This window comes from Carassius auratus, chromosome 48 (assembly GCF_003368295.1).
Source record: "Carassius auratus strain Wakin chromosome 48, ASM336829v1, whole genome shotgun sequence".
NCBI classification, from domain to species: domain Eukaryota; kingdom Metazoa; phylum Chordata; class Actinopteri; order Cypriniformes; family Cyprinidae; genus Carassius; species Carassius auratus.
Genome location: NC_039290.1, coordinates 8,757,207 through 8,771,408, shown reverse-complemented (window position 1 = coordinate 8,771,408; position 14,202 = coordinate 8,757,207). Strand labels below are relative to the sequence as shown.

At 33.4% G+C, this 14,202-nt stretch overlaps 1 protein-coding gene across 7 annotated transcripts; it reads left to right on the top strand.

Moving 5' to 3' along the window:
• The first annotated feature begins 675 nt into the window (after nucleotides 1–675).
• Nucleotides 676–14,081, top strand: lmnl3 (lamin L3). Of its 7 annotated transcripts, XM_026237254.1 has the most exons (13): nucleotides 677–1,344; nucleotides 3,295–3,451; nucleotides 4,462–4,587; nucleotides 4,654–4,824; nucleotides 7,292–7,423; nucleotides 7,502–7,627; nucleotides 8,566–8,786; nucleotides 9,793–10,015; nucleotides 11,047–11,154; nucleotides 11,225–11,344; nucleotides 12,685–12,786; nucleotides 13,069–13,117; nucleotides 13,870–14,081. In XM_026237254.1, exons 1-12 carry the CDS (start codon nucleotides 971–973, stop codon nucleotides 13,105–13,107), a joined length of 1,899 nt encoding a protein of 632 aa, XP_026093039.1. In that variant the 5' UTR covers nucleotides 677–970; the 3' UTR covers nucleotides 13,108–13,117; nucleotides 13,870–14,081. The 7 variants fall into 7 exon arrangements, with proteins under 7 accessions (XP_026093037.1, XP_026093039.1, XP_026093038.1 ...); XM_026237252.1 differs by lacking the exon at nucleotides 13,870–14,081 and having other exon boundaries at nucleotides 676–1,344; nucleotides 12,973–13,106; XM_026237253.1 differs by lacking the exon at nucleotides 13,069–13,117.
• Nucleotides 14,082–14,202: the final 121 nt, after the last annotated feature.

The window sequence follows — 14,202 nt, the reverse complement described above, 5'->3', positions numbered from 1 at the left end:
TTTGGTGAAATAATTGACACTTATGTAAAATTTTGTCAACAACTGTTTATATATATATATATATATATATCATTTCTTTCAAAAAAAAAGAAAGAATAGAAACTTACTGACCCAAAACTCTTGAACTGTAGTGTATATTATTAGAAAATGATTTCTATTTTAAATAAATGCTCTTCTTTTTATTTTTGAAAAGAAGCACCCCTTAGATTTAAAAATAAATATTTTAACAATTAAGTATCAAATTTAATGCACTTCATGTTGTTAATTACAGTGGATGGAATATATATAAACACATGCACTTTAAAGTAAATAATGTAAACGCTGTCATTAAATGTTAACTAAATGAAATCCTGCAGCCCTTGTGAACTTAAGTGTATTGAGCACTTGAAAATCTTAGAAGTACATTTTAGTATGTTCATGTGAATCAAGATGAATTAGAAGACTACTGTATGTCTTGCTACATTAAATAGAATAAAAATAATTAAAATGATATATATACAATATTATAATTAAGTTCATTATGAGATAAAAACGTGTAGTTTTAAAGGTGATGACACTTTAAAATTTCAGAATAGTTTTGTAACTGAAATACAGTTTTAGTGAATAATCATATTTAGATTCTTTATTCCGTCTTTCCCTTTAAATGAGCTGCTCTGAGTGCGCTCGCGGTCTCATGATGTGACGTCACGGCGCAGCTGACAGCAATGAAGCGCACTTAACGTTAGTTTAGTCCGCGCCGGTGTGAACGCAAGGGTAACCGCAAACCTCACGCGGATCCCGTATGTTTTTGGGCTTGTCACGGCCCGGTATCGCGTATATTAAACCTATGCTCGGTCGTGCGCTCATAGTGACGCTCTGACGCGCGCGCAAAGCGACTGAAGCTTTGTTTTAGCTCTCTCCCAAAAATTTGGCGCCTTTGCTCTTTTATAACGGTTGCTTCAGAGCTCGCTCAAGTGCGTCAGTCGTGGCCATGATCACCTCCACCCCGATGGAGAGCCGCGCCTCCACCGTGCGCTCCTCCAGGCGGAGCGGCGCGTCTCCGTCCGGCGTCAGCCCGACGCGTCTGACGCGCCTGCAGGAGAAAGAGGACCTGCGGCAGCTCAACGACCGCCTGGCCAACTACATCGAGCGCGTGCGACAGCTGGAGAACGACAAGAGCTCGCTGCAGCTCCTGGTGGAGGAGAAGGAGGAGGTCACGCGCAGGGAGGTCGGGAGCGTGCGCCGCCTGTACGAGACCGAGCTCGCGGACGCGCGCAAGGCTCTGGACGCCACCGCTAACGAGCGCGCACGTCTCCAGATCGAGCTGACGCAGCTGCAGGAGGAGCACCGCAGACTCACGGCCAGGTCAAGAGCTCACTGACACCTACAACTCACACATCTACACAAACACAGGTGTGAGATAACCAGTTCAAACTCGCTATTTCTGACTTTATTAATAATAATATTTTTAGGGACGTAACGATTCACTTAACTCACGACTAAATGAGTTAATTAAATGCCTTCTTTTACTATTTCTTGGACAAAATGCTGCAGGTTTCTTTGTGGAACTGAAATAACTTTATAATGATATACTAATATTGCTCTTTTGTTGGTTTTGATTTCTTCTGTTGTTCTCAGTTGTGAGTAACTTTGGATGAAAGCGTCCAAAATTTAAATAGAATGTAAATCGCGACTAAATTGAAATTTGTAAAAGTAAATAAGTAACACGTATTCTTCATATAAACAAAATAAGGCTTCGTCTGTGCTCTTTCCGTTTAAAATGAGAGCAAACCACTGCATTTTAATCACAGTCCAAACAAAGATGCTGCATACATTCAACACGAGCAGTTTATAATCTAAATTAGGTTGTATAATTTCGAAATTTGAAGCAAAAACAGAATGATTTGACTTCGGTTTTGTGAACTGCAGCAGGTGGAGCTTAGAGCGTTTCCTTGGTTACCGCTGTAAACAAAGCAGCGCTGCACTTATGAACTTTAATATGCTTCATACAGAGACAAGATGAACAGAAAAAATACCATCAGACAGTAAATTCCCCTCAGATATATTATTTGATATATATTATGTATGTATTTATTTATGCATGTATGTATTAGGGGCATCATTTACACAGGTTTGTTGCATGGTTTTAGAGTCACTGTTTTCGGTACAGTTCGGTATGTGCTACGTTTATGGAAAAAAACTATAATTTCTGATAAAAAAAGAAGAATATTCTATCCAACTGCAAGCAACAGCAAAATTAACTACAGTATAATAAAGATACAAACGATAAACCGTGATTTTCAGTTTTTTTTAAATCTTTTAAAGCTTTTTAATTAAGAGCAGTGAGTGATTTCTTTGTTGTTGCTGTTCGATTAATATAAAGACTGTCACTTTAAGAGAATGCACTGATACAGCAGGGCTATGTCTGCTGTAGGATACTTACCAAAACGGACATTTTGACATAATTTTTGTGTAAATTTGTCCATTTAAACACTACTTCAGAGAGAGCTTATATTTGCGCGCGTTCTGAGGCGTGGGTTTGCGCGCTTGGTTGAGCGCGTGCACAAATCTTCTCACTGCACGCGCGAGCTCGCGTCCTCTGGCTCTTAAATGTTTAAACTGACAAAGCTTAAATGAGTTTAGTTTAAATGCATATTAACGTGTGCTCTTCCCGTCTGTGCGCGCGCTTTATCAGCACCCGGATGATGACATAATAAATCACTGCTCATATTCCAGCATACGTCATTAGCACTGGTCAAGAGTGAATAATTTGTCCAGGGTTTTTTTTTCTCATCGCTAATGTTGTAATGTCTGGGAATCCTTAATGCGTATCCATCAGCAGAAACATATATAACATATATAAGTTGAATAAGTCTCACCAGTTCGTATAAAACTAGTTTTTATACTTTGAGTACAGTTGTTTCACTGCTTTTGTTTCATAAAATCATAAATTAGTTTTGTTTTAATCAAAAGTAACTTAAAAATGAGAAATACAACGTGATTCACAGTGATGCACTGTATTTTACGTATTCACTCTATTTTGTCACATCATTATATTTTTAAATGTTTTAAATTCACATTAAATAAGTAATTTTTTTAAAATCATTTAAATAGCTTGTTTTGTTTTTGTGATTATTTTACTTTTATGTAAAGCACTTTGAATTACCATTGTGTACGAAGGTGCTATATAAATAAACTTGCCTTGCATTGAAGGAGAAAATAACACACACACACACAAGCATATTCTTGTCCACACTGGTGTTGTTGCAGTGTCAGCGCTGCGTGATGAATGTGGCTCTGTTCATCCCGTCTCAGGAACAGTAAGAAGGAGAGTGAGCTGAGCACGGCTGTGGGACACTGGAGGAATCTGGAAGCTGCTCTGAACTCTAAAGAAGCTGATTATGCTAACGTCCTGTCCAGCAACCGCAGGCTGGAGAACCAGCTCTCTGAGCTCACCACTCAAGCGGCCAATGTGAGCGCAAACTGACACTGTAGCTCACGATTATACAGACTTACTGCATTTCAGAAGCTTTTATTTTTGTAGAAGTGTTTTTTTTTTTTTTTGTCTTTTAATGTTTAATTTATTTTAGTACATCCAATCAAAATGAGAAAAGTTTGCTAGGCAACTAGCTAAAAAAAAAGTTTTAATTCAAGTAATGAAAATGTTTTTTTTTTATGGTTTTAGATTAACAAAAAAAATTTTTTTTCTTTGTATTTTTGTTTGAGCTTTTTGTGTTTTTGTTGTGTGTGTGTGTATTTAACATATCTTTTATTTTTATTTACAGTTTATTTTAGGATTTAAGTTGCATTGTATGAAAATTAGAAATATTGCTTTGGCAACTGGTTAAATCTATATTTTGTTGCAGTTAAAGTTTTATTTCAAGTATAATTTGTTAGTGATAACCATGAAAATAAATTGAAACCTTATTATTTTTGTATTTTGTGTTTTTCGTTTTTATTTTTTTTTATAATATTATTATTAGTATTATTATTTTTATTTTTTTTGTCTAAATAGTTGTTTTATTTCAGATTTTTTTTTTGTACTTCGTCACACTGTGAAAATGAGAAATGTTGTCTTGGCAAGTATATAAAAAATATATAAAAAAAAAAAAAATTATTCTAAAGTTTTGTATCAAGTAATTAAAATGTTTTGTATGGTTTTATTTTTTGTGAAAATGTTAAACTTAAATTTCTTCTATTTTCATAAATGTTTATGTTTTAAAATATTTGTGTATATATATATATATATATATATAATATATTATTTTTTTTCCCTTTATTTTAACATGTTTTACTAATTGTATTTATTGTAATTGTGTGTGTCAGTCCACCTCATGCTGTTTTTATTTTTTTGTGTCTAAATGTTGACTGATAGGAGCGAGTTGTCTTGTCCAGTTTTGAGTTGTTATATGTATTGTGCAGTCATTTCTGAACCTTGAACCCAAAGCAGATAATGCAGTGAGCTCTTCCTCTGCCTCACAGCTTGAATCAGGGCTGCAGAACCTGAAGACGCAGCTGAACTCAGAGATGCTGCGGCGTGTGGACGCAGAGAACCAGCTCCAGACGCTTCAGGAGCAGCTGGACTTCCAGAAGCATCTGAGTGAACAGGTCTGTGCTGTGTTCTGGTGATGGTGGTGTGTGCGGACCGGGCTGTGACTGCGTCTGCGTCTGCAGGAGGTGCGAGAGATGCGCAGTCGTCACGAGAGCCGGCTGATGGAGCTGGACAGCGGCAGACAGAAGGAGTTCGAGGGGAAGCTAGCCGAAGCCATGAAGCAGCTCCGAGAGGAACACGAAGGCCAAATCCAGCAGTACAAGGACGAGCTGGAGAAAACCTTCGCTGCCAAGGTACAGACGTCAACCTTCCCTTCAGAAACACACATTCATTATAATCATGATCTAAAATATTATTTCTCCCAAGGTCTGCTTATGTTTATATTTTTATATTCATCATTTTATATATATCCTCCTAAAACATTAATTCATTATAAAATACAACTATTTTATATTACTATTATTAGAAATTATTATATAATGATATAGTTTTTATATTACTATTATTAAAAGTTATTAAAAAAAATATACACACACACACACATATATATAATATATATATTATATTATATTTACTATTATTAATACTATTAAATGTATATTTTATTATATTATCATAGTACTATTGTTTGCATTATAGAGATACATATTTTAATGTATTTATTAATAATAATAATAATACATATAGGTTATTACCGTTGTTTAAGTTAAAGATATTCTAAATAGATATTTAGAGGAATTTATTATTACTTTTTTTATTAAAATTTGCATTATAAAATCTTTTATATTATTATTTTTTTATCAAATATAGATTACATTGATAAAATATATTGTAATGTATTATTGAAAAGTGTATATATAATAAAATATATTAAATCCATATTTGCATTATAAAATATTTGATTTTTTTTATATTAAAAAAAAAAAAAAAAAAATATATATATATATATATATATATATATATATATATATATATATATATATATATATATATATATATATATATATATATATATATATATATATATATATATATATATATATATATATATATATATCACATATATATGTATGTATGTGTGTGTTGTTGTTATATTAGTATTATCATCATCATCATCATGAAGCATTTTTATTATTATTGTAGTAGTAGTTTTTTTTTTATTTTAAGTCATAATATTGTTTTGCATGGCTCTGCCTTTAAGAAACATCCTGGCACTTGTGAACCTGCTGTCAGTCAGTAATACCAACACATTTCTTACTTGCTTTCTATCAGCGTTGATGTGTGCATCTGACCAGGATTCAGCAGCAGCCCGTGAAACTGCTAAACACACCGCGAGAGCAGAAATAAAAAAAACATTTTGCTCCCTTCTTTGGCAAAATAGAAAAGACAAGCTGCCCAAAATCTCCCCAAATACTTTCCTCAGCTTCCTCCAGATGCTGGAGCTTTTAAAGCGGATGTGTATGAGATCATAAACCACGTGTTGAGCTAATTCCCCTTCTCTTCACAGGAAAACTGACCGTAGGAAAGCCCATAGTCTTATCTCATTGCAGTTTTATGAATCTTCTGATGCGTTTCATAATGCAGCAGCAGTGCACTTAATCAAGCTTAACCCTTCGGTCGCATTCAGTTCAGTCTCACACCGAAGCAGTTCATCATTTATAAAAAATCCATAGTTTTTAGTATGAAAAACTAAAACTCTGCATATGGGTTAAGAATATATTATAATTTTTTTTATTATTATTATTTTTTTTTTATAAGATGTAAAAGTTTCCTTTTAAACTAAATTGCTCCATCTTTGGACCCAGAAGTAGCACATAAAAAAATGTCCCCCCCAAAAATCCATAGTTTCGGTTTAAGGTTACCAAAATATATTATAATAATAATTTTTTTTATTTTAAAGAGATCAGTATGTGTCACAATATGTATTTTATTATTTTCATTTTTTGTATTTTTTTATGTAAATTGTTACATCTTTGGAGTTCGGGTCAGTTTTGATCTGGAAGTGGTTCATAAAAAAATGATAGTTTTTAGTAAGGGAACAGGTTTTTTGCATATGAAGTAAAATGATCAAAATGCACCATTTATTTTTTTCTGATTTTTACAATTATTTTAAACTAAATCATTACATGTTTTGAAAGCTGGCACCTGTTGATGAAGCGCGGTCGATCGTCTTTTTCATCCGAAGATGAGAGTTCATGAAATTCAATTAAATATATTTTATTTAAAAACATTCCAGAGTGACATTTTATGTTGCTTTGATGTTGTTTTGTTAGAAAAAGAATATGTATGTTTCACAAATTTGGAATTTTATTAATTAATAATGATAATTATCAGTTTATATGTTGCTATTAATTTCATATAATGAGATGATAAAATAAAATTGTTCTGGAATACTGCAAAAAATAAATAAAATAGTCCAATAGTTTTTTTCAATAGTTTTTGTAAAATTTAAGATTTCATAGAACGCATATTTTTTTCAATTAACAAAAACGGGGTATAATGTGGTAACAGCATAGTGAAACACCGTAACATTCAAAGGTTTGACCATTTTTGCACTTTCACTCATTAATGAGAAGTTAAAGATCAGATACAATATGATTTTTGTTGAAAAAAATGAAGTTACGACTGTTTCATAAGCTCAAGTTTCATCGGGTCAAAAATGACCCGGGCATACGTGAGCGCAGTCTAATGCGATTTAAGGGTTAAAGAGTCTATTCCAGCAGTCAGATGTGCATGTACATGTGTCCGTCTGTCTCTCAGAGTGAGGTAGTCTGCAGTTTCTCTCAGCTGAGGTGCAGGAAAACTGTAGTTCAGGGATTTGAGCAACAGGAAGTGGCTTCTGCGACCTGGACGCACAGGAAGTGCTTGAGTCCGTCACATCTGTCTGTCATGGTACCTCAGTAATGTGTCAGTCATTTCACAGAACAAACGCTCCTGCTGGTTCTCAGTGCTTTCGTCGATCTCTTGCAGCTGGAGAACGCCAAGCAGGCGGCGGTGAAGAACAGCGACTTCGCCTCGTCGACGAGAGAAGAACTGGCGGGAACCAAACTCCGACTGGAGTCTCAGTCCATTCAGATCAACAACCTGCAGAAACAGGCAATGATCCCACAACTATATACTGATATTAAAACAAGCTTTTTACTTCACATTTGTTCATTTCAAGCTATATATTTTGTTATTGTATATAACTATCATTCAGAAGTCATTTAAATAAAAATAAAAAAGAAAAGAAATGAACTTATTCAGTAAGGGTGCCTAAGTTTGGGATCAGTAAGACTTATGTTTTTTTTAAAGAAGATAAAAAATACGGAAAATAAACAGTAATCTTGCAAAATGTTATTACAATATAAAATAATGGTTTCTATTTTAATATCTGTTAAAGTGTAATTTATTTCTGTGATGCTCCGCTGTATTTTCAGCATCATTCCTCCAGTCTTCAGTGTCACATGATCTTCAGAAATCATGAAAATATGATCATTTATTATTCGAGTTATCAACAGTTGTGCTGCCAAATATCAAAATTTTGTGAATTCTTTCAGGATTAGTTAAAAGAAGAGCATTTATTCAAAATATCAATATTTAATGACAATATAAATCTTTTCTATCACTTCCTTGCTGAATAAAGGTTTTTATTTTCTTAAAAAAAAAAAAAAAAAAATATATATATATATATATATATATATATTTTTTTTTTATAAATGCTCTACTTTTTAACTTTTTTTATTCATCAAAGAATCCTGAAAAAAAGTATCACAGCTTCCCAAAAAATATTAAGCAGAAGAAAAGTTGATAAATCTAACAATAAATCATCATATTATTCTGATTTCTGAAGATCATGTGACACTGAAGACTGCAGGAATGATGCTGAAAATACAGCGGAGCATCACAGAAATAAATTACACTTTAACACAGATTCACACAGAAAACCGTTATTTTGAATCGTAGTAATATTTGAGGTTTTTGATGAAGTGCATGGTCTTGTGTTGTTGACTGGTGTGTGTGTGTGTGTGTGTGTGTGTGTGTGTGTGTCTCAGAATGCGTCTCTGGAGGCTCGTGTTCAGGAGCTGGAGCAGATGTTGGACCGCGAGCGTCAGATGAACCAGCAGCGGCTCTCACAGAAGGAGCAGGAGATGGCTGAGATGAGGCAGCAGATGCAGGAGCAGCTGGAGGAGCACCAGAACCTGCTGGACGTCAAGCTCATGCTGGACATGGAGATCAACGCTTACCGCAAGATGCTGGAGGGAGAGGAGAAGCGGTGAGCAGCAAACATTGTTTAGTGATTTCAAGCTCATCTACACTGTTCAAATGGGTTTTGTTTGAAGAAATTCTATTCACCAAGGATGCATTAAATTTATCAGAAGTGACTAAAGTATATTTATACCATTACTTCATGAAAAATGGTAAATGTTAGTGCATGATAAAATTATTATAATTTTTTTTTTAATTCTGTATAACTACAAAAAGTTTGGACAGAATAATTTATTTTACAATATTACTATTATAAAGCTAGGACGCATCATGAAATTGATCAAAAGTAACAGTAAAGACATTTATAATGTTACAAAAGGTTATATATTAATGTTAATTTCAGCATTTAAGTTTAAACGAGTTCCCATTGCCAAACTCTACTTAAAAAAAGGATTATTTGCTTGCTTATTTATTTTGTTTGTTTTATTATATTGTATAAAATATAAATTTGGTGTGTGTGTGTGTGTATATATATATATATATATATATATATATATATATATATATATATATATATATATATATATATATATATATATATATATATATATATATATATATATATATATATATAAAATTATACAATATAATTTTACAATATAATTTTATTTACATTTCTGTTTTATATTTTTGTATTTTATTTAAAATTATTTTGTGGTATAATGTTTATTTCAACAATTATCTACCTTGTTTTTTATGCATCATTTAAATTTTATAATTATAATTTCAGCACTCAATAATACATTTTTAAAATCAGATGTTGTATTTGTTTACATTTAATTCAAGGACTGTGAACTAACATGAACCAACTGTTTTTATTAGCTATCATTTAACAAAATGCCTTTTTTTGTTTTGATTATTATTATATATAATATTTTGTAAATGCTTGGGTTAAATGTCCATTTCAACAATTTTATATAGCCCATGTTTTATGCATCATTTGAATTTAAATAGCGTGAAGCAGCCGTTAGCCGTTAGCATTGACTGATGCAGAGTGCGGTGTCTGTGTGCAGACTGAATCTGTCTCCGAGTCCGGTCCAGCAGGCGTCTGTCTCTCGCACACACGCTCAAGCCGTGAGGAAACACTGGACGAGGAAGCGCAAACACGAGGGCTCGAGTTCAGGACTGTCCCCCAGCTACAAGCTTTCCCAGCATTCCTCGTCGCGCGGGAACCTGTCCATCGACGAGATCGACCTGGACGGACGCTTCATCAGGATCAAGAACAACTCCGATCAGGTGCCACTCTCTGAAGACGAGCACGCTTTTATACCACAGCTAATTTATCACTAGTAATATCAATAAATTAAATGTATGCATTTAGCAGACGCATTTATCCAAAGCGACTTACAGTGCATTCAGGCTATCAATTTTTACCCATCATGTGTTCCCGGGGAATCGAACCCATAACCTTGCGCTTGCTAACACAATGCTCTACCACTTGAGCTACAGGAGTTACAGTTTTGGTAGTCTCTTATTTTTGTCACTGTTTTTAATCATATTTTAAATGTTTTTATTTTTACGTTTTTAAGTAATTTTGTGTTTTTGTCACTTATTAGTTTAATGTACTGTATAGTATTTTTTAGATTTGTCATTTTATTTCAATGGTTGTAATCCTTCTTTTTATTTTTAGTATATATATATATATATATATATATATATATATATATATATATATATATATATATATATATATATATATATATATATATTATATATTTTTTTTTTTTTTTTTTTTAAAGATTTAGTCATTTTGATGTTATTGTCAATTAACTAGTTTTTATTTAATTTTTTTCTTTAATTCGTTTTTTTTTTTTTTTTACTAATGTATGTCTATATAGGTTTCATTAATATTTCGTTTTTTGTTTTTACCTTTTTATACAGTATTCCTTTATCAATTTAATTCAAATTTGTTATTTTGTGTTTTTTAGTTTGTTTATATCGTTTATAAATATTAAGATTTTTTTTTTTTTCATATTTTCCATTTTCATTTTAGTAAGTTTTAGGAATCTTATGTTTATCACTTATTTGTGTCTATATAGCTTTTAGTAATTTAGATGAATTTTTTTTTTTTTTTTTTTTTTTAATGTTTATAATTTAGTATTTTTTTTTTCCCCAAAGTAAATGTTTTCTGGTTTAATAATACGCCTGCAGTGCACATCACAGTAAGAGTGAATGTGTTCGACTCTGTTCACAGCAGTTTGTGTTTCTGATGTTGGTGTGGTGTGTTTCTGGACGAGGTGAAGCTCCAGCTCTGTGTGTGTGTCCAGGATCAGTCTGTCGGCGGATGGGTGTTGAGGAAGAGTGAAGCAGAAGCTCCTGACGTGGTGTTTCAGATCCCCTCTCCGTGTGTGCTGAGCGCCGGACAGACGCTGACGGTACGCCCGCTGAAGCCCTGCTGACTGACGGGGTGTGTCTGTGTGTGACCCGTGTGCGGTGTGTGTCCAGGTGTGGGCCGCGGGGTCAGTGATGGAGCAGGTGCCGCGGGGGGATCTGGTGCTCAGGACCCATGAGACCTGGGGCCCGTTTGGAGAGGTGCGCGTCTCCCTGCTGAACCCACAGAACGAGGTGAGACCACGCTCTACACATACACCAATAAAATTATTTCCAAGATGGTAAGTTAAAACGCAAAGCACCGGCAAAAGTTCACTAAGTAGTTATTTAAAGCTTTCTATAGATATATTTATCATATGAGGCATGTATTCATTGAGTTTCGGTACATTTTTGTACTTCTGTTAAAGACGACACAGCAGAAAGCACATCGTGTTTCTTTACTTTACAAAAGCACAACGTTTTGTTGATCTTGTGAGTGCACACAAATAAAAGTAGACCCTTTGCAGTTACAAATTATGAGCAAAAATGACAGCGTATCCACTGAAAAAAGGTGATCACGCTGGTGTCTGAAGCGTCTCCGCACAAACTATTGTAGATAGCGCTCATTTATCTGAGTCTAATAGCTGATACAGTATTGGGGAGTGTTTATCTGTTCAGATCCTTTCAGACACAGTGAAGATCTGATCAGAATCAGTGCTGAGGGTCAAGTCTGGTTTAGACAAGGTCAACGGTCAAGAAGACCAAACTACAGGAGCTGGTCATCCGAAGACATTGAGCCATGAGATGTTCAGTTTAAAGCCCTTTAAAACACTTCATTTAGATTTTCTTTTCTGTTTTAAATCAGCCGCAGCAGACACACACACCTGAACCGTTTCAGTAGATCCTGTTCCAAATCTAATTATTGGAATTTTAAAAAAAAATGTTTTAGTATTCAATTTTTATTATTATTAATTAATTTTATTTTTTTAATTTGTTTTTACATTTTATTTAAAATGTTTTCAGCAATTGTATTCAATTTAATGCAATTGTTTTTACAATTTAAAATTATTTTTATTTAATCAAAATTATTCATTATTATTACTACTACCTATTTAGTTCATTCTTTTTTTATTTATTTTGATTAATTACATTTCATTTTTATTTCATTTAAATGAATGTATTTGGTATTTTTTTTACTTAAAATAAGTTTCATATCGTATTTTACGCAATCTAAATTGTATTTTTATTTTTAATAATAAATAATACTGCTACTAATAATAATTTATATAGTTTAATACATTTTGTTTTATTTATTTTGAATTACTTTGGTTTCTTTTATTTATATTGATCTATTTTGTGTTTGTTTTGATCATCAACAGCACGTCCCAGAAGTGTGAACAGAGATGATGATGATTATTATTATTACCATATTGAATAAACACGTCATGATCTATAGAATGCTGCATCGATCATTCTGTGTAATTGCTTGAAACACTAATGAATATAAAGTCTGATATTAATATTAGATATTAATCTGGAGTGACTGATGAGATGTTGATGATTCAATCGTGTGTGTGTGTGTGTGTGTGAGACAGGAAACGGCAGAGTTTTGTCTGGTGTGTGTTCAGGGTAAAGCTGACGAGGATCTGGAGATTGACGAGAACATCCCGAGTCGTGAAGTCCACCTGCGCCGACAGGTAAAACTCTTTCTGTCACATCATCGTCTTCAGATGGTTCTGTTCGTTTCCCTGAGAGGAGCTCAGAAGGACCATCACGGGGTTAACACTCGCAGGAGATGCAGGAACTTTAATGCAACTCAATTTGGATAAAAGCAACTGTCGAATGCATGAATGTCCTGTAAATGCAACATTTGTTATTTTCAGGCGATCTGTTTCTTTAAAAACATGCTGTTTTCTCTGAAAGCGAGAGCTCTAGATCCACATTCATGTCGTCTCTTCTTCACCTGTGTTTTGTAAAAGCCCAAAAGAAGAAAAAAGAAATGTTGTTCTCTGTCCTGATGGGCTGGAGGTGAGATGGGTTCTGTCCGTCTGTGCTTGGCTTTCGCAGGAACCGCAGCTTTGCATGTTTTCTGACACGCTTTAACACGCGTGTGCTTCATCTGAACACACTCAAGAAACAGGAACTCAACATGTCAGCTGTTGTTCTGAGACACACTCGCTCTTGAGACCGCTTTGAGTTTCTTTTAGAGTTTGTCCCGCAGTTACGTGACACATTCACCGAGCAGACGAAGTCTTCTTTCTGTTTTATGTTTATAGAGCACTATTTATTTTTGTTCATAATTTATGCGTTTATATATTTTTTTTATTTTATTATTTTGATTTTGTTTTTTGTATTTTCTGTATGTGCATACTTAAATATTAAGTGTTATGTATTAATCTTTTGTTTCTTTTGTATCGAGTCATTTCGTTGTTTTTTTTAACTTTCTGTATATATATATTTTTTTTAATTCCATTTTTATGTATTTATCTGTTTGCTAGTTTTTTTATTTATTTATATATATTTTTTTGCATGTTTAATTATATTTGTGTATTTTTATGCATTTTTTTTATATTTAATACTTTAATTAATTGATTTAATTAGCATTTCCTGCCATTTAAATTCTATTACTACTGTTTCTGTCACTGTGCATGCATCTATTTTCTCTCTGCTGCTGTGTTTGTTTCTCTCTCTCCTTCGGTTGATTCGGTCGTTCTCATGCGCGCGTGTGTGTGTGTGTGTGTGTGTGTGTGTGTGTGTGTGTGTGTGTGTGTGTGTTTCAGGCTCCGAGACACAATCAGGACGCCAGCTGCGTCGTCATGTGAGTCTCATCTCGACTTCAGACGCTCGTCTAACCGTTCGCTCGCACTCATCTCTGAGAAATGTTCAGAGACCAAACTGGATTCTTTTTTACATGAATTCTTTGCTGTTCTTCTTCAAATAATAAAGTTTAAAAACTGTTAATATAAATTAAAATAAATGCTTTTTGAAAAACCATGTTTGACGATTATTTCTTTATGATCACGATGTTTCCGTTACTTTTTATTATTGTACTGTCTTTACAAGATAAACCCCATAGAGTTGATTTGTGTTTCTTTGGCGCATGATAAAGGTGT